This window comes from Palaemon carinicauda, chromosome 20 (genome assembly GCF_036898095.1).
Source record: "Palaemon carinicauda isolate YSFRI2023 chromosome 20, ASM3689809v2, whole genome shotgun sequence".
NCBI lineage: Eukaryota > Metazoa > Arthropoda > Malacostraca > Decapoda > Palaemonidae > Palaemon > Palaemon carinicauda.
The window spans coordinates 19,375,449-19,402,660 of NC_090744.1; the positions used below are offsets into that span (position 1 = coordinate 19,375,449).

The window sequence follows — 27,212 nt, forward strand, 5'->3', positions numbered from 1 at the left end:
AGATAAACATGAAATAATAGAGGCAATCTTGATTTTATATAACTGTCCATAGATGATGACACTGAGGATTGAAAATAATTTTCCGGATGTATTATTTCCTTATTTCCTTTCTTCACTGGGCTATTTTTTTCTGTTAGTGCCCTTGGGCTTATAGTATCCTGCTTTTCCAACTAGGGTTTTAACTTGGCTAATAATAATAATAATAATAATAATAATAATAATAATAATAATAATAATAATAATAATAATAATAATAATAATAATAATAATCTCCACGAACAAGTCAAGGCGGCCACGAGGAGAGCCGTTACAGAGAAATGTTTCCAACACTACTACTACTTCAGACTGATCCAGAAGAATTCGAAGAAAACAAAATAGGTTACGTCAACTCACGTAGTCGTACGCAATCTGTCCGTATTTAGACCTCTACAACTGCCGGACAGCTAATTAATTCATTATTCCACTGAGATGGCAGCTGTCACGAGGTTTTTGCCACATTTCGCTGTTGGTCCAGTAGTCAAAGGGTTCGGAAGAGGCTCAAAAGAACTAGGAATTCCAACCGGTGAGAATATAACTTTGGTTTTTTCTACTTAGCCTTGACAAGTTGATAGTCATGGTGTGTGACAGGCAGGGGCGTAGCTGTGGGTTTGGGTCCCCCGTGAGTCACATGATTCAGCAAAGAGGCTCCTTTCCCACTTACCATTAAGAATTTGTCGTTATTTTAAACGTATACTTACATTCTTAACTGCATGTATGATTACGGCTAACTAAGAATACGGCAGTATAAGGGGTGGGTGGGCGTTAGCCTCCCTGTTAAGTAATTAGGTAAGGACACAGCTTGTAGGTTAGGTTAGGTAGGAAATTTGAGCCTAGTTGATGTCCATTTTTAATCTACAAGGGAGGAGCTGGCCGCTGATATAGAAAGGCTCCCATTCTTATATTTTATGACCCATTTTTGGACATCGGGTCGGTTAGCGTTCTCAAATAGGAGATCCTCGCCAGGCCAGTTCAGGAAAGGTGATATAGGGAAAAATAGGCTCACTTGCACAGGTGAAATCTTATGATATATCTCGACGATTGGTTGATCCTGGCCTCCTCCATGAGGTAGTTGCTACGGAAATGAGATTGCCTGCCCTCCTTTTGGTGCAATCTGGGTAATTGAGAAACTGGGAAAAGTTGAATTGCACACATAGGCAGAGGTTGAAGTATCTGTCATGCTGTTAGGCAAGACAGTAACAAGTGTCTTTCTGTCAGATGATTGTATCAGCAAGCTCGTATAGAAAGCGTAAACATTTTGAAACAAGTTCTACTGACTTCCGCCTACCAATAAGTGAGGCTTTCAATTGTAAACAATGAAAGGTTTGTATGTGCTGAGACACAAATACCAAATTGAAAGAGTAACTTGTATTTTTCCTAGCCATACGAACTGAATCTTTTGAAGTTAAACTTCCCACCTCAACGGCTCCTATCATTCCTGAGCCGAAGGTTAAAAGTGAAGAGTCTCTGACAGGAAAATGAGCGGGGCTAACTGCGTACTCTCTCCACCTGTTGTTAACTACCTTGTTAACCCTTTTACCCCCAAAGGACGTACTGGTACGTTTCACAAAACTCATCCCTTTACCCCCATGGACACGTACCGGTACGTCCTTGCAAAAAACTGCTATTTACATTTTTTTTTGCATATTTGTGATAATTTTTTGAGAAACTTCAGGCATTTTCCAAGAGAATGAGACCAACCTTACCTCTCTATGACGAAAATTAAGGCTGTTAGAGCAATTTGAAAAATATATACTGCAAAATGTGCTTGAAAAAAAAATAACCCCAGGGGGTTAATGGTTGGAAAGTTCCAAATAGCCTGGGGGTAAAAGGGTTAAAAAATTCAATGGCTCTTCCATCTCTGCTGCAGACATTCCTCATTTTAAAGGACTCGGGTTTACATAGATGAAAAAAATACAAATTACTGTTAAAATTTATACTGTAAGTAGGTTGCAGTACCTATATGAATTTCTTATTTTTCAATATTAAACTTAGCCGGTGATCATATAAGCTGCAACTCTGTTGCTCGACAGAAAAAACCTACGGTCAAAATACGCCAGCGATCGCTATGCAGGTGGGGGTGTACATCAACAGCGCCATCTGTCGAGCAGGTACTTAGTACTCCAAGTAAACAAAGAACCAATTTTCTCTCTGTCGGGCTACCGGCAAGACCTACTAATACGCTGTTACTAACTGGATTTGTTTTCACAACTATTTGGTGAGGTACACTATTCTAGTTTTGAGCTTTCGCTATGCAGGGATTTTATCTTCATCTCAGAACTTGAACTCGTTTTGGATAGATTTAATTATGGTGACAAAGAGAGTATGGACTCTCTTTCACTTTTAAATGGCCGACCCTTCCCTTAGACGGAAGTGTGTTTAGGTTTTTAGTAATTTTGCTTAACACATTATAGATTTATATATTTTATATCTCTCCGCCTTTATTAGGCCTCTTCGATTAACTTTCCATTTATTATAAACATATAAAATAAATTTTTATGATTTGTTTATATGCGACCTTTCCTGATAGTAGGCGGTCCTAACTTGGAACCGAAGTTAATCAACGTTGAGCCCGTTATATCGTATTTAGCCTTTAAAGAATTTAAAACTTTTTAAATTTAATGTTTTATGAAAGAATTTCTTTGATAGTCTTCGTACTGTTTTCAAAGATGAACTAACGTTTAGTTTTTTAGACTACGCAGTTGTTGACGTTCAGGACGTTCAACATGCGCTCTATCGTTACGATAGAGAGAGAGTGTATCACGGTTTCACTTTGCAGTAAGAGTAAATCGATTCTGACGTTTCGTTCATTCTTTCTTAGCTTAAATGTTTTAAATTCTAAATTAAAGGAACTTTTTATTTGGAAAACCTTTCAGTTTTTTCCTTTAGTCAAATAACATGTTTTTTTGACGATATATAATTGGGCTCTTCTCTTAGGTGCGAAATCAAGAGAGAAAGAGAGAGAGAGATAGAGACGGAGGGAGAGAGAGGAGAAAAAAACGTTCCGTTCAAGCGGGTAACGTTGTTCTCGTGTTACTCTCCTCCCTAGTCGCTGTACGGGGAAGAAGGTAAAACGTTTCTAGGGTTTTATTCTTGTCCACAGGCTATGTGCGGTGAGAGATTGTAAACGTAGTTTATTTGAACTAGTGTTTAGTCTCTTTCCCAGCCACTGAATTCTTTATCTTTATATATGTTTTCTGTTTTTTGCTAGTATTAATGAGCTGCATTATACGACTGTTTTCGCAATTACTACCTTTTAATGAAGGGTAGAATTGCGTGTTTCAGGTAGAAATCAGTAAAAGTTTCGATTTCAGTGAAATAAGTGCAAAACAGAAAATCGAAGTGATAAAGTGATATGCGCAAAGTGTTACAGTGTTGCGTCCGAGGGTTCGTCTGTTCGTGCCTGTCGTTCACCTAGTCCGGGACCTCTTGCAAGCTCCCAAGCCCAGGGGAGAAGTAATGTCGAACGACTTATGGGTTCGTCAGGTCTTGATCAACGAACAGACGTTTCCCTCCGTGGTTTCGGGTGTATCTACCCAAGATCGCCCCACCCACACAAAGACGAGAGAGCCCATTTATTTCTGGTCTGCGGAAGAGGTTTCTCGTAAGAAACCATGGACCAAGGTCTCGCAGCTTATTAAGCGCAAGTCGGTCCCTTCTGCGCAAGTCCAACGGCCCAGTTGTAGCCACTGGGTCAGTTCGGACTCGCTGCAGTCTTCCGACGACTGCTCACCTCCTAAGAGAGGCAAATTGAACCGAGCATAAAAAAGATAAGATAGAAAATTACTGTAATAAAACAATATTATATCATTTAATACAGTAAGCAAAATGACATTTGTAATAACCTGATATCAATTTCATATGAAACCTATTTGTTGACTTTGGTAGCTGGATATTATAGGCATGGGAGTCAGGTTAGGCTTACCATAGGCCTAAATGTAATTTAACTCACAAACAATTAGACTTACAATCCTCTTCTTGGAACCAATTAAGTATGTTGAGGACCTGTATAGTTATGATAAATAATAGACAGTACTGTACTAAATCTGTTATAAATTTTTCAGCTAATTTCCCCGAGAATGTTGTGGATAATCTACCAGAGGAGATCACTACTGGCATATATTATGGCTGGGCAAAAGTTGATAGCGGACCCACCCTAAAGATGGTGTTAAGTATTGGTTGGAATCCTTACTATAACAACAAGAAAAAATCAATGGTATGTAGTGGTGTCTAATAAACACAACACTTCAGTCTACATTTTTGTAATTACCTCCATCAACGAAGTTGGAAGGAGGTTATGTTTTACCCCCTTTTTGTTTGTGTGTGTGTTTGTTTGATTGTTTGTGAACAACTTCTTAGCCACAATTTTAATCATAGAGGTTATGTTTTACTCACTGTTTGTTTGTTTATTTGTGAACAACTTCCTGGCCACGATTTTAATCATAAAGTAACAAAACTTGCTGGGATTAACTGTTATTTAAAAAGCTGGAAATTATTAAATTTTGGAAGGTCATGGTCGAGCAAAATGTCCAGTTCACGTAATCAGCCATAAGTTTGGACATCGTTGTCACAGAGACTTCAAACTTGGTTCATATTTGAGTGTATAAAAATTCATGTCAATTGATAAATGCTAATGTTAAAGGTCAAGGTTGAGAAATTAAGCTGCCGTAGTGGAGGTCTGCGCTCTACTGAATGCCCCTCTATAGTCCATTTCTTTTATCAAGGCAGATTTGCTCCGACTCGCAGCGGTGCCCTTTTAGCTCGGAAAAGTTTCCTGATCGCTGATAGGTTAGAATTATCTCGTCCAACCAATCAGCGATCAGGAAACTTTTCCGAGCTAAAAGGGCACTGCTGCGAGTCGGTGTAAATCTGCATCGCTAAAAGAAATTGACTATAGTTTTATTGTATTTTCTTTTACTGCTGAAACAGTTTTTCCTGCTTGCATTACATGTAGAAAACTAAATTCATCCAGCATGAAGATCTGCTTGTCATTTCAGTTATCTTTCATTATATGTAAATTATAGAAAAGAAGGGGTGTAGAATGCATTTCTTATATCCATATAACAAACAAAAGAGTTTTTCCTATTACCTAATACAGTACTGTACTACAATGGTTCAAATGAAATGTCCAAATCCAGTCTAGAAGCATTGCGAAACAACAATTTCACACAAGGGTCTTGTTTGCTGTCTTACTATTCTCCCAGTCCATGGGCAATCAAATTGTGTGCAATGCTAGTTTCTGGAGTCTCTCATATTTGTTTATCTTTATTCTTATTTTGCAAAGTTTTAAGTTAGTGTGTATTTCATTATAGGCGGATAAGAAAACAAAGGATATAATCTTTAAAATTAGAATGGATATATTTACACTTGACACTTGACTCTGATACTGTACATTGCACAGAGAAGGGAAAACTTGATTTGATTTTAAAGATATTATATTTCAACAGGACCCTTTACTGTAGATTAGCCAGAGTACATGTAAAAGCCTGGGTTGTAATGGATGCATTGCCTAGAAGACTATAGAACTTGAAAAGAACATACTGTTTTATGAATAGTACTTACCTGGCTGTTATATATATATTCGAAGCTATATATATATATAACTGCCAGGTAAGTATTCATAAAACTTTGTTTTTCAATATTAAACTTAGCCGGTGATCATATAAGCTGCAGCTCTGCTGCCCGACAGAAAAACCTACGGTCAAAATACGCCAGCGATCGCTATGCAGGAGGGGGTGTACATCAACAGCGCCATCTGTCGAGCAGGTACTTAGTACTCCAAGTAAACAAAGAACCAATTTTCTCTCTGTCGTGCCACCGGCAAGACCTACTAAATTCGCTGTTGCTTACTGGATTGGTTTTCACAGATTTTGGTGAAGTACACATTTCTAGTTATTAGCTTTCGCTTTGCAGAGGTTATCTTCAATACTTCCTTGCATTCTTTTATTGAATTTTGGATTATTTGTTGACGACTTGGATAGATTTTGAATTCCCCTTTGACTAATTCAAGATGGCTGACCCTTCTCAAGTCCCTAAATACAGAAAGTGTAGTGCTAGGGACTGTTCAAGGCGTCTTCCGAAGGCCTCTATCGATCCGCACACCGTTTGTTCCAATTGTCGGGGTAAATCCTGTCAATTGGAAGATCGATGTGAGGAATGCGTTGGGCTTTCGGAATTCGATTTTCTCGAATTCCTGAAATATTCACGTAGGCTAGAGAGAGATAGAGTCAGGAGAAGTTCATCTCGCTCCGTTGATTTTTCCTCTCCCCATGCCCCACAACCTATTCCTTCCCCTGTAGTGGTTGCTCCTGATCCCCCTTCTAGCACTCAACAACCTTCGATGGCAGATATGATGCGTGCCATCCAGGCTCTGGGTGAGAGAGTCGAGTCATTGGCGAGTGACCGTAACCAACTTATGGCAGACGTCAAGGAGTTGAAGGGTAAGAGTGCAGTGGGTAGTGACAAAATGAGTGGTAGTGTTGTGGAAAGTGTTAGTGTTGCGCTTGAGGGTGCGTCTGTTCGTGCCTGTCGTCCTCCCAGTCCGGGACCTCTTGCAAGCTCCCAAGCCCAGGGGAGAAGCAATGTCGTACGACCAAAGGGTTCGACAGGCTTTAATCAGCGGACAGACGTTCCCTCCGTGGTTTCGGACGTATCTTGCCAAGATCGCCCCACCCACAAGAAGACGAGAGAGCCCATTTATTCCTCGTCTGCGGAAGATGTTTCTCGGAAGAAACAATGGACCAAGGTCTCACGACCTCTTAAACGCAAGTCGGTCCCTTCCGCGCAAGTCCAACGGCCCAGTTGTAGCCACTGGGTCAGTTCGGACTCGCTGCAGTCTTCCGATGACTGCGCACCTCCTAAGAGAGGCAAAGCGGTACCGCAACAGGCAGTAACACCGTCTGTTGCTGCACCTGCTACTGTAGACCCTAAGTGGTCTTTGCTGCAGACCATGCAGACGCAGTTAACATCTTTAATGCAGGACTTTCGTGCGGAGAAGGTTGACGCTGCACCCGTTAGCCTACAACCAACCACGGTTGTGCGTCCAGTAGACGCTGAGGCTACCTTCTCCCGCACTCCAGCTGTGAGAGTCCCGCCACCCATGCGCAGTGTACCCTGCCAGCCGCATGTTGACGTTCAACGACGCACGGAACCCTCCGTTGACGTTCGCGAGTTACAACAACAACCTAAGTTGTTTTGTTTTGACGCGGTGCGTCAACCTCCGCAACCCACTGTGGTTACCACTACTCGCCCACAGCAGACTAGACAGTCAGAAGTAGACGTTTTGCGCCCCCGCGCTGCTATGGTTGTTGCCAGCTCACAGACTGGCCTACAGTTCCATGACGTTGCGTCCAGTGCAGTCACGCATGCACCCGTACTGCCGGACTCAGCTGACCAGCCAATGCCTACTCCTTTGCCGCTTCCTCCTCAGTATTCAGACGATGGACTCTCTGATGATGACGACGCTGCACACCTTGACGACCCGCACACGGACATCGACGAACCCAAGACCACGCCTCCCTCCTTGGACTTTAGGAAAGTTCTTGCACTGTTCAAGGAGATGTATCCTGATCAGTTTGTTTCTGCAGCCCCACGCTCTCCTCCATCTGAGTTCGCTTTAGGCACGCAGTCATCCGCGCCTGCCTTTACGAAGCTCGTCCTCGCCCGCTCGTCCAAGAGAGCTTTAAGAGTGTTGGGAGATTGGATGCAGTCCAAAAAGCACCTTGGGAAGACAGCATTCTTGTTTCCCCCTGCGAAACTCGCTTCCAGATCGAGCGTCTGGTATGCCACGGGAGAAGTTCTCGGCTTGGGAGTTCCTGCCTCTGCCCAGGGCGATTTCTCAAGTCTAGTAGACTCTCCCCGCAGGCTAGCCATGAGACGCTCCAAGATTTGTTGGACTCCTTCAGACTTAGACCATCTGATGAAAGGAGTGTTCAGAGCCTTCGAGGTTTTTAATTTTTTGGATTGGTGTTTGGGAGCGTTGAGCAGGAAACTTCCATGCTCATTATGTCCTGCATGGACAAGGCCATACGGGACGGTTCCAGTGAGCTTGCGGCTTCGTTCGTTTCCGGGGTCCTCAAGAAACGGGAAAACCTTTGCTCCTTCTTGTCAGCTGGAGTAACTCAATGTCAGAGATCGGAACTTATGTTTACTCCTCTCTCAAAGTGCCTTTTCCCAGAGGAGTTGATCAAGGAGATTGCTGCCTCCTTGATTCAAAAAGACACGCATGACCTTGTTGCGTCATCTGCCCGCAAAGCCACCCCTTTGCCTACCGTGTCTAGACCCAGGATGGATACTCCAGCGTCAAGATTTATTCCGCCCTTTCGTGGCAGAGCCTCCAGCAGAGGAGGTGCTCGTGCCGAAGGGAGACGTGGGATTAAGAAGAAAGGTACCAAGTCCTTTAAAGGCAGAGTCTGACTGCCACCTTCTTCAGACAGCAGTGGGAGCCAGACTCAAGAACTACTGGCAGTCCTGGGAGAACAGGGGCGCAGATGCACAATCTGTGGAGTTGCTCAGAGAAGGGTACAAGATCCCGTTTATGCGCAAGCCCCCTCTAGCAACGTCTCCCATCGACCTCTCTCCCAGGTACAGAGAGGAGGACAAGAGACTAGCTTTGAAGCAAGAGGTGTCTCTCTTACTAGAAAAGGGAGCGGTAGTCAAAGTCCGGGACCATCAATCCCCGGGCTTCTACAACCGTCTCTTCTTAGTGGTAAAGAAGACAGGAGGCTGGAGACCGGTGCTAGACGTCAGTGCTCTGAATGTCTTTGTCACAAAGCAGACGTTCGCCATGGAGACGACAAAGTCTGTCCTAGCAGCGGTCAGGAAGGAAGACTGGATGGTCTCTTTAGACCTCAAGGACGCTTACTTTCACGTCTCCATCCACCCAGATTCCCAACCTTTTCTAAGGTTCGTTTACGGGAAGGTTGTCTACCAATTTCAAGCCCTGTGCTTTGGCCTAAGCACGGCGCCTCTTGTCTTTACGAAACTGATGAGGAATATTGCCAAATTCCTGCATTTAGCAGACATCAGAGCCTCCCTCTATTTGGACGACTGGCTTCTAAGAGCTTCGTCCAGTCGTCGCTGTCTGGAGAATCTAAAGTGGTCTCTAGATCTGACCAAGGAACTGGGTCTCCTAGTCAATATGGAAAAGTCCCAACTGGTCCCATCCCAAACTATAGTGTACTTAGGGATGGAGATTCACAGTCAAGCTTTTCGGGCTTTTCCGTCGGCCCCCAGAATAAGTTCAGCCCAAGGATGCATCCAGAACATGCTAAAGAAGGACCGATGTTCAGTCAGACAGTGGATGAGTCTGATAGGGACGCTTTCATCACTGGACCAGTTCATTGCGTTAGGGAGACTGCACCTCCGTCCCCTTCAATTTCACCTAGCTGTTCACTGGAGAAAGGACAAGACGCTAGAAGCGGTTTCGATCCCCATTTCCGAGAAGATGAAGTCATCACTGACTTGGTGGAAGGACAACATCTACCTCAGAGAGGGTCTGCCCCTGGCTGTTCAGACCCCCAACCACGTTCTCTTCTCGGACGCATCGGACACGGGCTGGGGTGCGACATTAGACGGTCGGGAATGCTCGGGCACTTGGAACTCGGATCAAAGAACGTTACATATCAACTGCAAGGAGCTACTGGCAGTTCATCTGGCCTTGAAAAGCTTCAAGTCCCTCCTTCTAGGCAAGGTGGTGGATGTGAACTCAGACAACACCACGGCCTTGGCGTACATCTCCAAGCAAGGAGGGACCCATTCTATGACGTTGTACGAGATCGCAAGGGACCTCCTCACCTGGTCAAGAGATCTAAACCTGTCTCTAGTAACGAGGTTCATTCAAGGCAACATGAATGTCATGGCGGACCGCCTCAGTCGGAAGGGTCAAATCATCCCAACAGAATGGACCCTACACAAGAATGTATGCAAGAGACTATGGGCCACATGGGGCCAACCTACCATAGATCTCTTTGCAACCTCGATGACCAAGAGGCTCCCAAATTATTGCTCGCCAATCCCGGACCCAGCAGCAGTTCATATAGATGCTTTTCTACTGGATTGGTCCCATCTAGATCTTTATGCATTCCCCCCCGTTCAAGATTGTCAACAAGGTACTGCAGAAGTTCGCCTCTCACGAAGGGACAAGGTTGACGTTGGTTGCTCCCCTCTGGCCCGCGAGAGAATGGTTCACCGAGGTACTTCAATGGCTGGTGGACGTTCCCAGAACTCTTCCTCTAAGAGTGGACCTTCTACGTCAGCCACACGTAAAGAAGGTACACCCAAGCCTCCACGCTCTTCGTCTGACTGCCTTCAGACTATCGAAAGACTCTCGAGAGCTAGAGGCTTTTCGAAGGAGGCAGCCAGGGCGATTGCTAGAGCAAGGAGGACATCCACTCTTAGAGTCTACCAGTCGAAGTGGGAAGTCTTCCGAAGCTGGTGCAAGTCGATATCAGTATCCTCAACCAGTACCTCTGTAACCCAAATAGCTGACTTCCTATTATACCTGAGGAAGGAAAGATCCCTTTCAGCTCCCACGATCAAAGGTTACAGAAGCATGTTGGCAGCAGTCTTCCGTCACAGAGGCTTAGATCTTTCCAACAACAAAGATCTACAGGACCTCCTTAAGTCTTTTGAGACCTCGAAGGAGCGTCGTTTGGCCACACCAGGTTGGAATTTAGACGTCGTACTAAGATTCCTTATGTCAGAAAGGTTCGAGCCACTACAATCAGCCTCCTTTAAAGATCTCACTTTAAAGACTCTTTTCCTCGTCTGCTTAGCAACAGCTAAAAGAGTCAGTGAGATACACGCCTTCAGCAGGAACATCGGATTTTCATCTGAAACGGCTACATGTTCTTTACAGCTTGGTTTTCTAGCCAAAAACGAACTACCTTCTCGTCCTTGGCTGAAATCGTTCGATATTCCAAGCCTTTCTAATTTGGTTGGAAATGAAATAGAAAGAGTCTTATGCCCTGTTAGAGCTCTTAAGTTCTATTTAAGACGAACTAAACCTTTACGAGGACAGTCAGAAGCTTTATGGTGTGCTATTAAGAAACCTTCTTTACCTATGTCAAAGAATGCAGTTTCCTATTATATCAGACTGTTGATACGAGAAGCTCATTCCCATCTGAATGAGGAAGACCATGCTTTGCTGAAGGTAAGGACACATGAAGTTAGAGCTGTCGCAACTTCAGTGGCCTTTAAACAAAACAGATCTCTGCAGAGTATAATGGACGCAACCTATTGGAGAAGCAAGTCAGTGTTCGCGTCTTTTTATCTTAAAGATGTCCAGTCTCTTTACGAGAACTGCTACACCCTGGGACCATTCGTAGCAGCGAGTGCAGTAGTGGGTGAGGGCTCAACCACTACATTCCCCTAATTCCATAACCTTTTTTAATCTTTCTCTTGAAATGTTTTTATTGTTGTTTTTTTGGGTTGTCCGGAAGGCTAAGAAGCCTTTCGCATCCTGGTTGATTTGGCGGGTGGTCAAATTCTTTTCTTGAGAAGCGCCTAGATTAGAGGTTTTGATGAGGTCCTTTAGTATGGGTTGCAACTCTTGATACTTCAGCTCCTAGGAGTCGCTCAGCATCCTAAGAGGATCGCGAGGCTCAGTAAGGAAGACGTACTTAAAAAGGCAGAGTAATTGTTCAAGTCGACTTCCTTACCAGGTACTTATTTATTTTATGTTTGTTATTTTGAATAACTGCTAAAATGAAATACAAAATACTTAGCTCATAATAATGTAAACATGTAATGCTGGTCTCTACCCACCCCCCTGGGTGTGAATCAGCTTATATGATCACCGGCTAAGTTTAATATTGAAAAATGTTATTTTTATTGATAAAATAAATTTTTGAATATACTTACCCGGTGATCATATATTAAAGGACCCTCCCTTCCTCCCCAATAGAGACCCAGTGGACCGAGGAGAAAATTGGTTCTTTGTTTACTTGGAGTACTAAGTACCTGCTCGACAGATGGCGCTGTTGATGTACACCCCCTCCTGCATAGCGATCGCTGGCGTATTTTGAACGTAGGTTTTTCTGTCGGGCAGCAGAGCTGCAGCTTATATGATCACCGGGTAAGTATATTCAAAAATTTATTTTATTAATAAAGATAACATTTTATCATAAAAACTCCATTTTTATGAATAGTACTTACCTGGCAGTTATATATATATAGCTTCGAATATATATATATAACTGCCAGGTAGGTATTCATAAAACTTTGTTTTATCATAAAAACTCCATTTTGTAGTATATACATATACTGTACAGTATGTAAGCAGTACAGTAGGTCCTTAGGTTACGATGAAGATCCATTTGAACGACATATTGTAATTCGAGTTTTGATGCAAGTTGAAATAGACCTAAATACATTAATGTATTGCACTGTATGTAAACACAAGTCACTCACCTATGCTTATTCAATAGTAAGGCATAGTCTACGACATAAAACACATGAAGGGTATAAATATGGAATGATAATATGAACTATTAACAAAAATAAAGAATACAATTTGAATCTTCGGTGTATCCACAAAGCCATAGTAACCCGAGGACCTAATGTTATATATAAGTAGTGCATGTATATATGTGCAGGTTTTATAGTGCTATACTTCATGCTAAGTCATTTATTGGTTCTAAGATTTGTGCATTAACAAAAAAAATTAGATTAAAATGACTTACCTTAACCCTTCAACGTATCCCATATCATCTATCTTATAATAAATCTTTCAATACTTAAACTTATTTACTCTCTGATGAATTAATATATTTTACTTTTAAAGAATTTAAAAAGAAAACAGAATCTACATATATTTTTCCTATTCTTAACACAATTTGATTTAAGGTTGAAAAAGACTTATTACAAAATCACTTAACCCTTTTACCTCCAAAGGACGTACTGGTACATTTCACAAAACCCATCCCTTTACCCCCATGGACATACCGGTATGTCCTTGCAAAAAACTGCTATTTATATATTTTTTTTTTTTGCATAATTTTGATAATTTTTTTAGAAATTTCAGGCATTTTCCAAGAGAATGAGACCAACCTGACCTCTCTATGACAAAAATTAAGGCTGTTAGAGCAATTAAAAAAATATATACTGCAAAATGTGCTTGAAATAAAAATAACCCCTGGGGGTTAAGGGTTGGAAAGTTCCAAATAGCCTTGGGGTGAAAGGGTTAAAATGAGGTACTAAATCACTTACCTGTATCTGTAATCTTGATGTCAATTTTTGGTTCCATAGTTCATCTACTTTTTGTGCATGCAGTATAAGGTTTTCCACAATGGACCATCTTTTACCATCATATCTACCTTTAGTATATCATCTAGCTCGTTATAATGTACGAGATATGGAGTTAACTATGATAGAATTGCTTTCATTTTGAGAATCTTAATAGTACACAGTATTCTTCAAGTTTAATTATTTCAGTAACCAAATTATGGAATAATCTATATTTAATCACATTTATAATTATCTCAGTTGTGCAAATACTATTTTGGAAAGCATGTTGGTATTTTATATTTCAAATATTTTGTGTAATTCATTTTCCTTTTCTATTTATAGCGTGATTTGTTTTATTTTTCATCATAACATGTTTTATAGATCAGTCTTTACTCTTAGTTTGTAGCTTCTTTTTCCTTGCTTAATGGCTTTCCCTTTTTGGGCCCTGGAGCTTGCAGTATTCTGATTTTCTAGCTAAGATTCCAACTTCTTTTTAGTAATGATGATCATGTAGTAATCATAATACCCTCAAGATTAATAATAACATACAGTGGTGTGGTTGCAAGTTGCAGTAGTGTGATTGTAGGTTAGAACATATTCTTGCATGGTGGGCGCCAGGAGCCGTAAGATTTTAGTTTTCCCAGTTGATTAATGCATGCCTTTTTTTTCCATGAACTGTTGGTGGATCACAGGAGTCATATCTTTTCCAGGAAACTCACATCATGCATACCTTCGAAGAAGACTTTTACGGATCTGAGCTGAAAGTGGTGATGCTCGGTTATATAAGACCAGAGAAGAATTTCAGTTCTTTAGGTGAGTCTGTACATCTTTTAGCAAGAGTTTCAATACAAGAACCAGTCTTCCTTTTTCACATTGCATATTAACCCTTTTACCCCCAAAGGACGTACTGGTACGTTTCAAAAAAGCCATCCCTTCACCCCCATGGACGTACCGGTACGTCCTTGCAAAAAAATGCTATACATTTTTTTTTTCATATTTTTGATAATTTTTTGAGAAAATTCAAGCATTTTCCAAGAGAATGAGACCAACCTGACCTCTCTATGACAAAAATTAACGCTTTTAGAGCAATTTAAAAAAAATATACTACAAAATGTGCTGGGGAAAAAAATAACCCCTGGGGGTTAAGGGTTGTAAATTTCCAAATAGCCTGGGGGTAAAAGGGTTATACTGTCAGTGATTGATATTACACCCATTAAAGAGTGCAGTTCAGTATGATAAATTTCAGTAATTTCAGAATTCACTGCTAAAATAAGTCATAGCATATTTTATCCATGTGTTTTTGGTCACTGTTCATTTAAGATTTATTCCTAGAAATATAATTATACCATATTGTTAGGTCTCGCATTTCATATAGAAAAACATCTCTTTAATTTGAATACTGCATGACTGCACAGTATTTATATCTATTATTCGGTATATTTTTGTATACAGTGAAGCCTTGCTAATCTGGGCCATTTATGAGAGAAATTGGCTTCGTTCACAAAGGTGGTAATTCAGTAGGTGCAGGCAGGAACTTTGTACCTCCATCAACGAAGTTGGAAGGAGGTTATGTTTTCGCCCCTGTTTGTGTGTGTGTTTGTGAACAGCTTGCTGGCCACAATTTTAATCGTAGAGTAGTGAGACTTGCAGGGATTAACTGTTATGTAAAATGCTGGAAATGATTAAATTTTGGAAGGTCACGGTCAAGCAAACCGTCCAATTCACGTAATCAGCCGTAAGTTTGGACATCATTGTCACAGAGACTTCAAACTTTGTTCATATTTGAGTGTATGAAAACCCATGTCAATTTATACATGTTCAGGTCAAAGGTCAAGGTCAAGCAAGAGGTCGAGAAATAAGCTGCTGCGGCGGAGGTCTGCCCTCTACTGAGTGCCCCTTTAGTTAAATTTGAAATCTCATTGAAATCAGTTGTCAATTTATGCCTCAACTCTGTCATGTCTATACCAGCCACATTGTCTCCGCTGTGAGCACTAAGAGCTATTATCCTAAAGATGTGCCAGTTTATATTTATACCAAGCATTAAGACGTCAACTAAGCAAAATGAATGTATTATGTACATGCTAAAAGTTCTGTAGAAATGAGATAGGCTTCTATTTTTCTGTTATACCCAAATTTTAACTTAGAGATTATTTGAACACCTGGTATTTGAGTAGACTCCTGTTACGTCTATCTGTTCCTTGCCCACTGACATATTATTTCTGCTGAACCAGCCACCCGTTGAGATTGTACCAACCGTGTGTCACGCGATCGTACATAGTTCATTTTGTGTATATATTACATGTACCAACCGTGTGTCACACGATCGTACATAGTTCATTTTGTGTCTATATTATGCTTGTATCTTCGCTCTTCCCTCACACTAAAAAGAACCAGAATAAACATGTCTGCTTTTTTTCATCTGTAACAGTGTCTGTTTTTTTAACATGAAATTTCTTGTTCGAAAAACAGACACTGTTACAGATGAAAAAAAAGCAGACATATTTATTCTGGTTCTTTTTAGTGCGAGGGAAGAGCGAAGATACAAGCATAATATATACACAAAATGAACTATGTACGATCGTGTGACACACGGTTGGTACATGTAATATATACACAAAATGAACTATGTACGATCGTTTGATACACGGTTGGTACAAGATACTACCGCTAGAGAGTTATTGTGTCCTTTTACTGGCGAGATGGTACTACATTTAATCCCCCTCTGGTAATGGTTCATTTTCCTTTGCACACACACACATACACCGAATAGTCTGGCCTATTGTTTTCATATTCTTTACACATTCTCCTGACATCTCTGGTATAACCAGCCACCCATTGAGATACTACCGCTAGAGAGTTAAGGGGTCCTTTGACTGGCCAGACAGTACTACATTGGATCCTTCTCTCTGGTTACGGTTCACTTTCCCTTTGCCTACACATACACTGATTAGTCTGGCATATTCTCTACATATCCTCCTCTGTCCTCATACACCTGACAACACTAAGATTACCAAACAATTCTTCTTCACCAAAGGTGTTAACTACTGCACTGTAATTGTTCAGTGGCTACTTTCCTCTTGGTAAGGGTAGAAGGGACTCTTTAGCTATGGTAAGCAGCTTTTCTAGGAGAAGGACCCTCCAAAATCAAACCATTGTTCTCTAGTCTTGGGTAGTGCCATAGCCTCTGTACCATGGTCTTCCACTATCTTGGGTTAGAGTTCTCTTGCTTGAGGGTACACTCGGGCACACTATTCTATCTAATTTCTCTTCCTCATGTTTTGTTAAAGTTTTTATAGTTTATATAGGAGATATTTATTTTAGTATTCTTAAAATATTTATTTTTTCCTTGTTTCCTTTCCTCACTGGGCTATTTTCCCTGTTGGAGTCCCTGGGCTTATAGCATTCTGCATTTCCAACTAGGGTTGTAGCTTAGCAATGGATAATAATAATAATAACCAACAAATTCTCCTGCAGTCAAGGGGTTCACTACTGCACTAATTATTGAGGACCTTTTTTCCACTTGGTAAGGGCAGAAGAGAGACTTTAGCTATGGTAAGCAGCTCTTCTAGGAGAAAAACACTCCAAAATCAAACCATTGATCTCTACTCTTGGATAGTGCCATAGCCTATGTACCATGGTCTTCCACTGTCTTGGGTTAGAGTTCTCTTACTTGAAGGTACACCCATGCACACTATTCTATATGTTAATTTATTTCCTTTCCTCACTGGGCTGTTTTCCCTGTTGGAGCCCTTGGGGTTATAGCATCTTGCTTTTCCAGCTAGGATTGTAGCTTAGCTAGTACAGTAATAATAATGATAGAGTTCATAGAGGGATTGGAGAAGCCCTTGGCTGATCAGTTGCAAATCTCACAGTCTGTGGCTGACAATAAAGTGATATCGATCATTGCGATTTCCATTTCCCTATCTTCCTCCTGTGGCATCCCCTAGGAAATGTTGGTAGGTAATGATATAGAACCTTTGGGTCTTGAGTTCCCCAAATGTGTGGTTTCATTGAATGCTTACTGACCAAGTCTTCCCATGCTGTTTTGGTGTTGATGGAACCTACTAGGGTGGCTGGTGCTTTTTCTGTTTATGTCCCCTGTACCTGTTCCCGATCTCTTTCCTGGAATACCTACTTCAATATAGTTTGTTGCAAGGGTTTAATGAGAAATAAGGAAGGACTTGTGTGAAGTGGAGGCTGGCCATCTCTTTTACGCCCTCATTATTGTTTTTTTTTCTCCAAGACTTCATCTATCTCATATTAATCTCTGGCACTGTCGTTCAATTAGTTCATTATGCATGTTGCATAAGATTTTTCATAACTCTGACCATCCTTTACATTCAGATCTCCCTGGACAATTCTATCCTGTTCGTAATACTAGGCAGGCAGTTAATTCTAGTAGCCAGGCCTTCTCCATCATGAGGCTCAATATGACACAGTATTCTAGAAGTTTTATTCCAGCTGTTACCAAGTTGTGGAATGATCTTCCTAATCGGGTAGTTGAATCAGTAGAACTTCAAAAGTTCAAATTTGGAGCAAATGTTTTTATGTTGACCAGGCTGACATGAGTCCTTTTATTGTTTATATATGACATACAGTATCTGTTTTTGACGTTGTTGATAGTTTATATAGGACATATCTGTTTTGACGCTGTTACTGTTTTTAGAATGATATATTGTTAATTTAATTTATGCTCATCATTTATTTATTTTCTTATTTCCTTTCCTCACTGGGCTATTTTTCCCTGTTGGAGCCCTTGGGCTTATAGCATCTTGCTTTTCCAACTAGGGTTGTAGCTTGGCTAATAATAATAATAATAATTTCCAGAGAAGAGATAGCTTAATACGAAGGTCCAGAATGCTATTCTATTCAAGAAGGTGTGGTGTTCTTGTTTACATCCCTTTTCATTTTGGTGGGATGACAAATTACTTTTATATGTTCTGTTCTTATTTAAGAAAAAAATTTCCTCGTAGACCCTCCGAAATCATCAAAATAGGTCTATAATCTTTTTAAACTACCCCATAATGAGTGAATAAGTTACCATTTAGCATAACACCAGAAATATCACAATTTGTGTAGAGCATTTTTGTGAAAGTCAAGTGACTTTTTAGAAAGTTTTTTTATTTTTTAAATTTGGAATTCTTGTATTTCATATTGGTGTTAGTAACAGTGGAATTATTCTTTTTCAGAGTCTCTAATAGAAGCCATCAAAAATGACATTGCTGAAGCTGATAAGAAACTGTCTCTTCCAGAAAGTCAGGCTTACAAAGAACACTCATTTTTTGTAGAAAAGTCATCTGCTAAGGTTAGCAATATGTTGAATAAAGAGTTATCCAATTCAGTATGTAATGGCAATGCTGTTGATCATCAAAATAGCTGAATTTATGTTCTGTCCATTAGAATTATATTTTTTTATATTAAAATCATCTTAAAAGATTCACTTATCACTGAAATAGTTTTGAAGGAAATACACGATTTTACGAAGAAAGAAATAATAACTGATTTTTTTTTTTTTTACACATCATTAAGTTATTCAAACTTTCGTAGCTTAGGCTACATACTGTATTTTGTACTACCATAAATCATGAATTATTTTACACATCTTTAACCCTTTGAGCGCCATTCAATGTATTTTATGTCTGATTTTTCTAATGTCCTTGACACCATCAGCCATATTTTGATATGTAGTTATCAAGTTTTTTGTTTTTTCTTTTTTTTAACATACATGAAAATGTTACAAAATATGTAACATATATCAGTTGAAAGGTAGTTTATTTGATATACGCTAATTCATTTTGTAAGGTCCAGCCTTTTATAGATTTTATGCACAGTTGACTTAAGCAAAATGTCCACAAAAGTAGGGCCTTGAGCTTGAGTAACAAATCGTTTGCTGAGGGGTTGCCACTGAAAGAGTTAAGTTTGCAAGTTAAGCTTCCGAAGATATAATTATACACTCTGACATCATCCGTTCATGTAACCAAAAGTGCTATAAAGAAAACTTATTCTGCTTCACGGAAGGTCCCCAATTAACAAACATTCAGAGATACAAACACACATCTAACTGAAAGTAACAAAGATAAGTTGAAGAAATACTGTCATAAAAAGATATAGAAGAGCTGCTTACCATAGCGAAAGAGTCTCTTCTACCCTTACCAAGAGGAAAGTAGCCACAGAATAGTGAAAAATAATTGTCCTAACGACATGTAAGCAGATCTTAGTGTCTTGTTACTTAAGTTCAGTTAGCAACACATCCGCCTGTGAGGTATACAGTAATCAATAAATGCTATTTCTGGTTTGGGCAGTTATTCTCAACACTTGGTTCTAAGGCAGATACGAGGTTCAATGTTTACCCCAATAGTATACCTAAAAACATACAGGAAGCAAAATGACATTTGTAAGAACCTGATATCTATTTCATATGAAACCTGACTATTTGTTGAATTTTGTAGCTGGAAATTATAGGCAAGGGATTCAGGTTAGGCCTACCCTAAGCCTAAATTTAACAAAATTGGACTTACAAACAGCTTCTTGGAACCAAGTAAGTTTGTAAATTGAGGACCATCTGTGTAATTTTTAATTTCTATTTTTATTCACTATAATCAACTGCTCTTTTTTTTCATCTCCCGCAGCAGCAGTGTCTGCTATGTTAGTCTTCGTATATCTAGGCATCTTGAACTTTTATTTTACCGGCTTAAAGTACAGCTTCACTCACAGCATACACTAACAGACGTATTCTTTCACCAGACACCAATTATGTCCCATGTCGACGATTATTGAGACTTTGAACTTGGGTTATTTTAATTCATTACAAAAGATTCGAAAAGACATTTTACACAGCCAGGTGCTTTTCAGACGAGTACCTTACTTTGTTACGTTACGAAACGTCAGCATAAGTAAGTTGATGCATGAAGTCATTGCTTTCTGGCCAATAGTTATGAGACTTACGTGCAAATTTGTCACAGGCGGGATCACGAGAGGGTTAAAGTAACATGAAGAATTTAAACATTTCATTATAAAGCTTGGAACTGTTATGTATATAGAAGCATGGTTTAAGAATGTATTTTACTGATATTGCATTTATAAACAATTATGGTGTGCTATGTATGCTTTATATATACAGTATATATATGCAGTGAATATACATGACAGAAAATGAGGCTAAATATTTATACAACAGTTACGTAACTTTTTATGTTTGTTTTCGTCAGGAGAGAGATCTGTATATGTTACTCTCTTTGAGCCTTTCATGCTTAATAGGTTCCAGGGCAGTTGCTCTCTTTAAGCCTTTCATGCTGGATAGGTTCTAGGGCAGTTGCTCTCTTTAAGCCTTTCATGCTGGATAGGTTCTAGGGCAGTTGCTCTCTTTAAGCCTTTCATGCTGGATAGGTTCTAAGGCAGTTGCTCTCTTTAAGCCTTTCATGCAGGATAGGTTCTAAGGCAGTTGCTCTCTTTAAGCCTCTCATGCAGGATAGGTTCTAAGGCAGTTGCTCTCTTTAAGCCTCTCATGCAGGATAGGTTCTAGGGCAGTTGCTCTCTTTAAGCCTCTCATGCAGGATAGGTTCTAGGGCAGTTGCTCTCTTTAAGCCTTTCATGCAGGATAGGTTCTAAGGCAGTTGCTTTCTTTAAGCCTTTCATGCAGGATAGGTTCTAAGGCAGTTGCTCTCTTTAAGCCTCTCATGCAGGATAGGTTCTAGGGCAGTTGCTCTCTTTAAGCCTCTCATGCAGGATAGGTTCTAGGGCAGTTGCTCTCTTTAAGCCTTTCATGCAGGATAGGTTCTAAGGCAGTTGCTTTCTTTAAGCCTTTCATGCAGGATAGGTTCTAAGGCAGTTGCTCTCTTTAAGCCTCTCATGCAGGATAGGTTCTAGGGCAGTTGCTCTCTTTAAGCCTTTCATGCAGGATAGGTTCTAGGGCAGTTGCTCTCTTTAAGCCTTTCATGCAGGATAGGTTCTAAGGCAGTTGCTCTCTTTAAGCCTCTCATGCAGGATAGGTTCTAGGGCAGTTGCTCTCTTTAAGCCTTTCATGCAGGATAGGTTCTAAGGCAGTTGCTCTCTTTAAGCCTTTCATGCAGGATAGGTTCTAGGGCAGTTGCTCTCTTTAAGCCTTTCATGCTGGAGAGGTTCTAGGGCAGCCCTATCTGCTCCAAGAGAATTTTAATCCGCTCAAAAGCATGTTGGATGTTTTTGTTTCTTTGTAAGATGTTTGTATGTACTTATTTATTATGAAGTATATTAGAAAAGAGGTTATCATTGTTCTGTTAGTTTTAAAAGACCGTAAACATGTATTTTATGGCATTGTAGTTTTCACACTTTTACAATTTCAGTGCAGTATTTATAAATAACCTCTTTGTACTTACCGAACTTTTTAAAGTTAAGTAGTTTTTTAATATTTATTTTTCTTATTTTTGTTATCAGCAATAATTAGAGAAAAAAAAAGTTAAGATATGTGCACGTTACTTATGAATTTTTGCAATTTCAGTACAGTATTTATAACTAACCTCTTTGTACTTACCAAACTTTTTAACGTTAAGTAGTTTTTTAATATTTATTTTTCATATTTTTGTTACCAGCAATAATTAGAGAAAAAAAGTTAAGATATGTGCACGTTACTTATGAATATAATCTATAAACTAGACGATCGAAATGGTTAAAGAAAGGTACTTACACTTTAAAACGTGTATAGTTTTCCTAGTCATCCCATTTCTGAGTACAGAAGAGTTAATGTTGGGTAGAAATTAAACTTGAATGCATACAGTACAGCATACCAGTATTAATGTCACTAAAGAAATACATGAATATTCAACTAGGAATTGGATCAAGTATGTTGTCACAATACCAAAGTTACAAATAAATGAAAGGTAACACAAATATATATCTCTTAGACTTATTGGATTGTCCTGAGGGATTTATTCTTTCAATAGAGATGAACATTATTAGTTGGGAAACTATTGATGGGTATAAACCAAGTACCAGCTGAACTCGGTTGAGTCCCTTGTTAGGCTGGGAGGAACGTAGAGAGTAGAGGTCCCCTTTTTTGTTTTTGTTTTATTTGTTGATGTCAGCTACCCCCCAAAATTGGGGGAAGTGCCTCGGTATATGTATGTATGTATGTATGCATAAACCAAGGGGTTTTGATGAAAGTTAAAGGGAAAAACTCAACCTATATATCTGCTCAATAGAGGCTTCTTTATAAGTTATCACAGATGCTTACATTATCTCAAATCGGTGGAATGTTTATCAAGAGGCGAGTTTCTAGGTGCAAGATGTTTAAATGTTAGAGAAAGTTTTTTTTTTTTCTAGCAATCCTGAAGAACATTGGAAGGTTTGAGGTTGACCTATGATAGATTTAGAAATTCTACCTGGGGAAAATAATATACACAATGTAAATAGGGAAGTTAGGATATTATGTGTTTGTAAAGAAAAATTATTCTTTTTCTAAATCACATCCACTGTCTAGATTATATAGGATCTTTCTAAGGGATGCATCTAATCAAAGGCATATTGTCATTGGTGATATTGTTAGATTATGAAATTTTATTCTGCATGTTTGTATGGGATTTGCTAATCTGAAAATAGAATAATTTCTAAACAAAATTTGTGTAGTACAGTACAGTATAGCAAGGTTTCCATATCATATTTGGTTTTTGTTTAAGACTACATTAATACCCCTCTTTGCATCGATTCTACATACGTCATTTCCAACTTTATTATTTCACTCATCCTTAATATTAAAAGTAAAAGTAAAATCCACGTTACATCATTTTCGTAAAATTATAATGATTAACCATTTTACCCCCAGGCTATTTGGAAATTTCCAACCCTTAACCCCCAGGGGGTTATTTTTTTCCCAGCATATTTTGCAGTATATTTTTTTTTAAATTGCTCTAACAGCCTTAATTTTTGTCATAGAGAGGTCAGGTTGGTCTCATTCTCTTGGAAAATGCCTGAATTTTCTCAAAAAATTATCAAAAATATGAAAAAAAAAAAAATTTATAGCATTTTTTTGCAAGGACGTACCGGTACGTCCATGGGGGTAAAGGGATGGCTTTTGTGAAACGTACCAGTACGTCCTTTGGGGGTAAAAGGGTTAAGTGCTGCAGCTTGCAATACTGTACTTTCATAAAATGATGCAACGTTATAAGTACGTTTTCCTATTCAGTTTGTGTATAGTATTGTGAATATTCGTAAAAGTCACTTAGAAGGCAAAATCTTACGTACGTTAAAAAGTATCGACGTTGGGCAGGGTATTACTGTAATTTATAACTTTTTTGTGGAAATGTGCAGTACTGTACAATTATGATTATCTATTGGCACCTATCCCTCCCTCCTGAATGTGGGCAAGAATATAAGAAAGTGTTTGTTACCCTCAAACCCTGGTCAAAATCAGTGAGGCACTCAACTAAGCCAGATTGGTAACGTCTCTGCCTGGTGTTTACCAGTCGGGGGTTTGAGTCCCGCTCAGTCTCGTTAGTGCCATTAGTGTTTGCAACCTAACCATCCTTGTGAGCTAAGGTTGGGGGGTTTGGGGGAGCCTATAGGTCTCTCTGTTGAGTCATCAGCAGCCATTTGCCTGGCCCTCCCTGGTCCTAGCTTGGATGGAGAGGGGGGCTTGGGCGCTGATCATATGTATATATGGTCCGTCTCTAGGGCATTGTCCTGCTTGCTAGGGCAATGTCACTGTCCCTTGCCTCTGCCATTCATGAGCGACCTTTAACAAAGATGGGCTATATTTAGAAGCCCGTATCACAAAATTTTATTTATGTTACTTGAGACTTTCTTTTCCATCATATTTTTAAATTTATGCAATAAACCTGGACCTTTTTGATTGATGAAATAGTTTTCTATCTTTGAGTGATGGCAGAGGATTGTAGATTGGAAAATGGTTTTCTATCTTTGAGTGATGGCAGAGGATTGTAGATTGGAAAATGGTTTTCTATCTTTGAGTGATGGCAGAGGATTGTAGATTGGAAAATGGTTTTCTATCTTTGAGTGATGGCAGAGGATTGTAGATTGGAAAATGGTTTTCTATCTTTGAGTGATGGCAGAGGATTGTAGATTGGAAAATGGTTTTCTATCTTTGAGTGATGGCAGAGGATTGTAGATTGGAAAGTGGTTTTCTATCTTTGAGTGATGGCAGAGGATTGTAGATTGGAAAATGGTTTTCTATCTTTGAGTGATGGCAGAGGATTGTAGATTGGAAAATGCGTGTCCCAAGGCAAGAGCAGTGGTTTTAAATTAAGACCACTTAGTTTATTTGAAGAACTGGACGAGGTATTTGCATGTTGATAAAGTTTCTTATTGAGCTGTTAGAATAGAAGATACAGATATTCGAATTTCTGTTTATATTGTTTGGAGAGAAAAATAGAAAAGTGAAGGATTCCTATTTTTTTTTGTGCTAAAATAGATACATATGATATCCTTAATTCTTAACTTTTAGGTTTATTAACCCTTTTACCCCCAGGCTATTTGGAAATTTTCAACCCTTAACCCCAAGGGGTTATTTTTTTTCAAGCACATTTTGCAGTATGTTTTTTTAAATTGCTCTAACAGCCTTAATTTTGGTCATAGAGAGGTCAGGTTGGTCTCATTCTCTTGGAAAATGCCTGAAGTTTTTCAAAAAATTATCAAAAATATGAAGAAAAAAAAAATGTAAATAGCAGTTTTTTTGCAAGGACGTACCGGTACGTCCATGGGGGTAAAGGGATGAGTTTTGTGAAACGTACCAGTATGTCCTTTGGGGGTAAAAGGGTTAATCAAGTTGCAATAAATAGACAGGTTTCCTTTATAGACTGGCCACCACTTCCTCTGGTATACAGTGTAAATTTTGACAAACCATACTGTATGACTGTTAGGTTATTCTCTCTTAATTCTGTCATGTCTTACAATGTTTGTGTTTGACTTATCACTGCCACTTTAACATTTGTAGGCCCCATTGCATGTTTATATGTAACAAAAAATTTAAGAAACATATTTTGCAGTTATTTACAAGGATAGAGCCATGCTTAGACCGAGTCTAAATTGCTGTTGCTACATTATATGACTGGCATTATGCCATAGCATTTTATACTTTTGGTGTCAGAGTTAAAAACCTCCCTTGAAAATGGGTCAGATAGAAACCCTTTTCTGGGAAAAGGTAGCACTTAAAATTTCTATCGAAAATGGGTTACGTTGAAACCTTTTCTGGAAAAGATAGTACTACAAATATCTCTTAAAAATGGGCTATGTTATTTTCTAGGAAAAGGTAGCTCCACAAATTTCTCTTGAAAATGGGTTCATGTTGAAGCCTTTTCTGGAAAAAAGATCACACTTTGAATATCTCTTGAAAACTATTGATGTTGAAACCTTTTCTAGGAAAAGGTAGCTCCACAAATTTCTCTTGAAAATGTATGTTGAAACCATCCCAGGAAAAAAGTAAGAGTTAAATGTATCCGTTGAAAATGAGTAGGTTTAAGACCTTCCTTGAAGAGGATAGTGTTGATAACAATTTTTAAATAGAGGTTAGATTGAAACCTTCATTAGTAGTAGATAGCACTGCAAATTATCCTTAAGAAAGGATGGCTTCAAGTCAATCCCAGAAAGAAAGTAATTAAAATATACCTTGATAAAAGGGGATGGTTTGAAAACTTCCCTGAAAAAATTATAGTTGAAAACATCTTTGTGTTCAGTTACTGCTTCCTATCAATCTTGCTCTGCTTTCTGTCCTGCATATTTTTCTGCTTTGGTTCTTTTGCTTGCTTGTCATTGCTGTGTCATCTTTCCATGTGAGCTTTGTCCTTCTCTTCTTCTATTCACCTCCAGTCAGGATTGTTCGATCTCAAAATAAATTTTTCACTTACCAAGACAAAATAAATCTTGAAAACTGTTTGAACCAAGAAACGTTCAACCTCGTTAGCTTTTAATTTTATGTGATATTTAACCTTAAATAAGCTGTTTTTTACAATTGTCCTTTATTTAAGGAGTTTCATTCAGAAATTGGATCATATCTTGAAAGATATTCTGTTAAAATACACCATAATATATAGTATATGAAAGTAATGAAGTTTGGAAAGGTTAGGGGTTACTGTATGTATACTGTACTAGACAATTCACTGTGTCAAACTGATGGCCATTATTTTGGTATGGGACTTGTTGGCAGTCGTGAACGAGGAGCACAGAAATTTAAATTTTACCACGTGCTCCATCTTCTCTAGAAACTACATCTGGTATACAGTAGGTCCTCGAGTTACGACGATTCACCACTATGAACAGGCTCCCGTAAGGTACTTAAGAAAATCCTTGTAACTCAATTTCGAACTACTATGTTTGGCTCGTTGATACGACGTACTTCTTGCGGAGCGTAACTAATGCTGAGTAGTGCGTTACACGTCACTTCAGTATTAGTTTCCCATCTTTGTTTATGATATATATTTGAAGTTTTGGTGCTGCTCTTTTTTTTTTTTTTTTATATTTTTGTTCTTATTTTTGCTGTGCATCATAGAAAGCGTAAGGGGGACTTCTGATGGCAGTGGGCAGGCCAACTACAGGAATAATGATAAGGGTTTGTTATAGGTATTTATTGTCTACCAGTACTGTATAGGTGTAGGTACACTAATGTATAGGGTACAGGTATTCACATGTATATGATACAGTAATTAATGTATCATTAGGGATTGTTTTCTCTCTTTTATAAAGTATGTTATACATATACAGTACCCATGTTTGCATGTATGTACAGTATATACATACAGTATTTTATGTATGTAAAATCAGACTTCCTACGCGGCGTAAGAACAGATCCCCGTTGTAACTCTAGGACCTGTACTATTAAAAAGGAAGTAAATGATGCTGAAAGTTAAGGAGAATCTCATGTTTAAGTATGATAAAGAAACTTAATCCAGACATTTTACATATGCTGCAGATTTGATCTAGCTAAGCTCCTTGAAAAGAAAGGAATACTGGGTTGTTTAGTAGGG

At 39.1% G+C, this 27,212-nt stretch overlaps 1 protein-coding gene across 2 annotated transcripts; it reads left to right on the forward strand.

Moving 5' to 3' along the window:
- Positions 1-359: 359 nt before the first annotated feature.
- Positions 360-20,354, forward strand: Rfk (Riboflavin kinase). 2 transcript variants are annotated; one of them, XM_068394869.1, is made up of 4 exons: positions 360-562; positions 4,101-4,252; positions 13,956-14,076; positions 18,453-20,354. In XM_068394869.1, the coding sequence occupies exons 1-4, from the start codon at positions 469-471 to the stop codon at positions 18,641-18,643; spliced, it is 558 nt and encodes a 185-aa protein (XP_068250970.1). In that variant the 5' UTR covers positions 360-468; the 3' UTR covers positions 18,644-20,354. The 2 variants fall into 2 exon arrangements, with proteins under 2 accessions (XP_068250970.1, XP_068250971.1); XM_068394870.1 differs by having other exon boundaries at positions 13,974-14,076.
- The last annotated feature ends 6,858 nt before the right edge of the window (positions 20,355-27,212 follow it).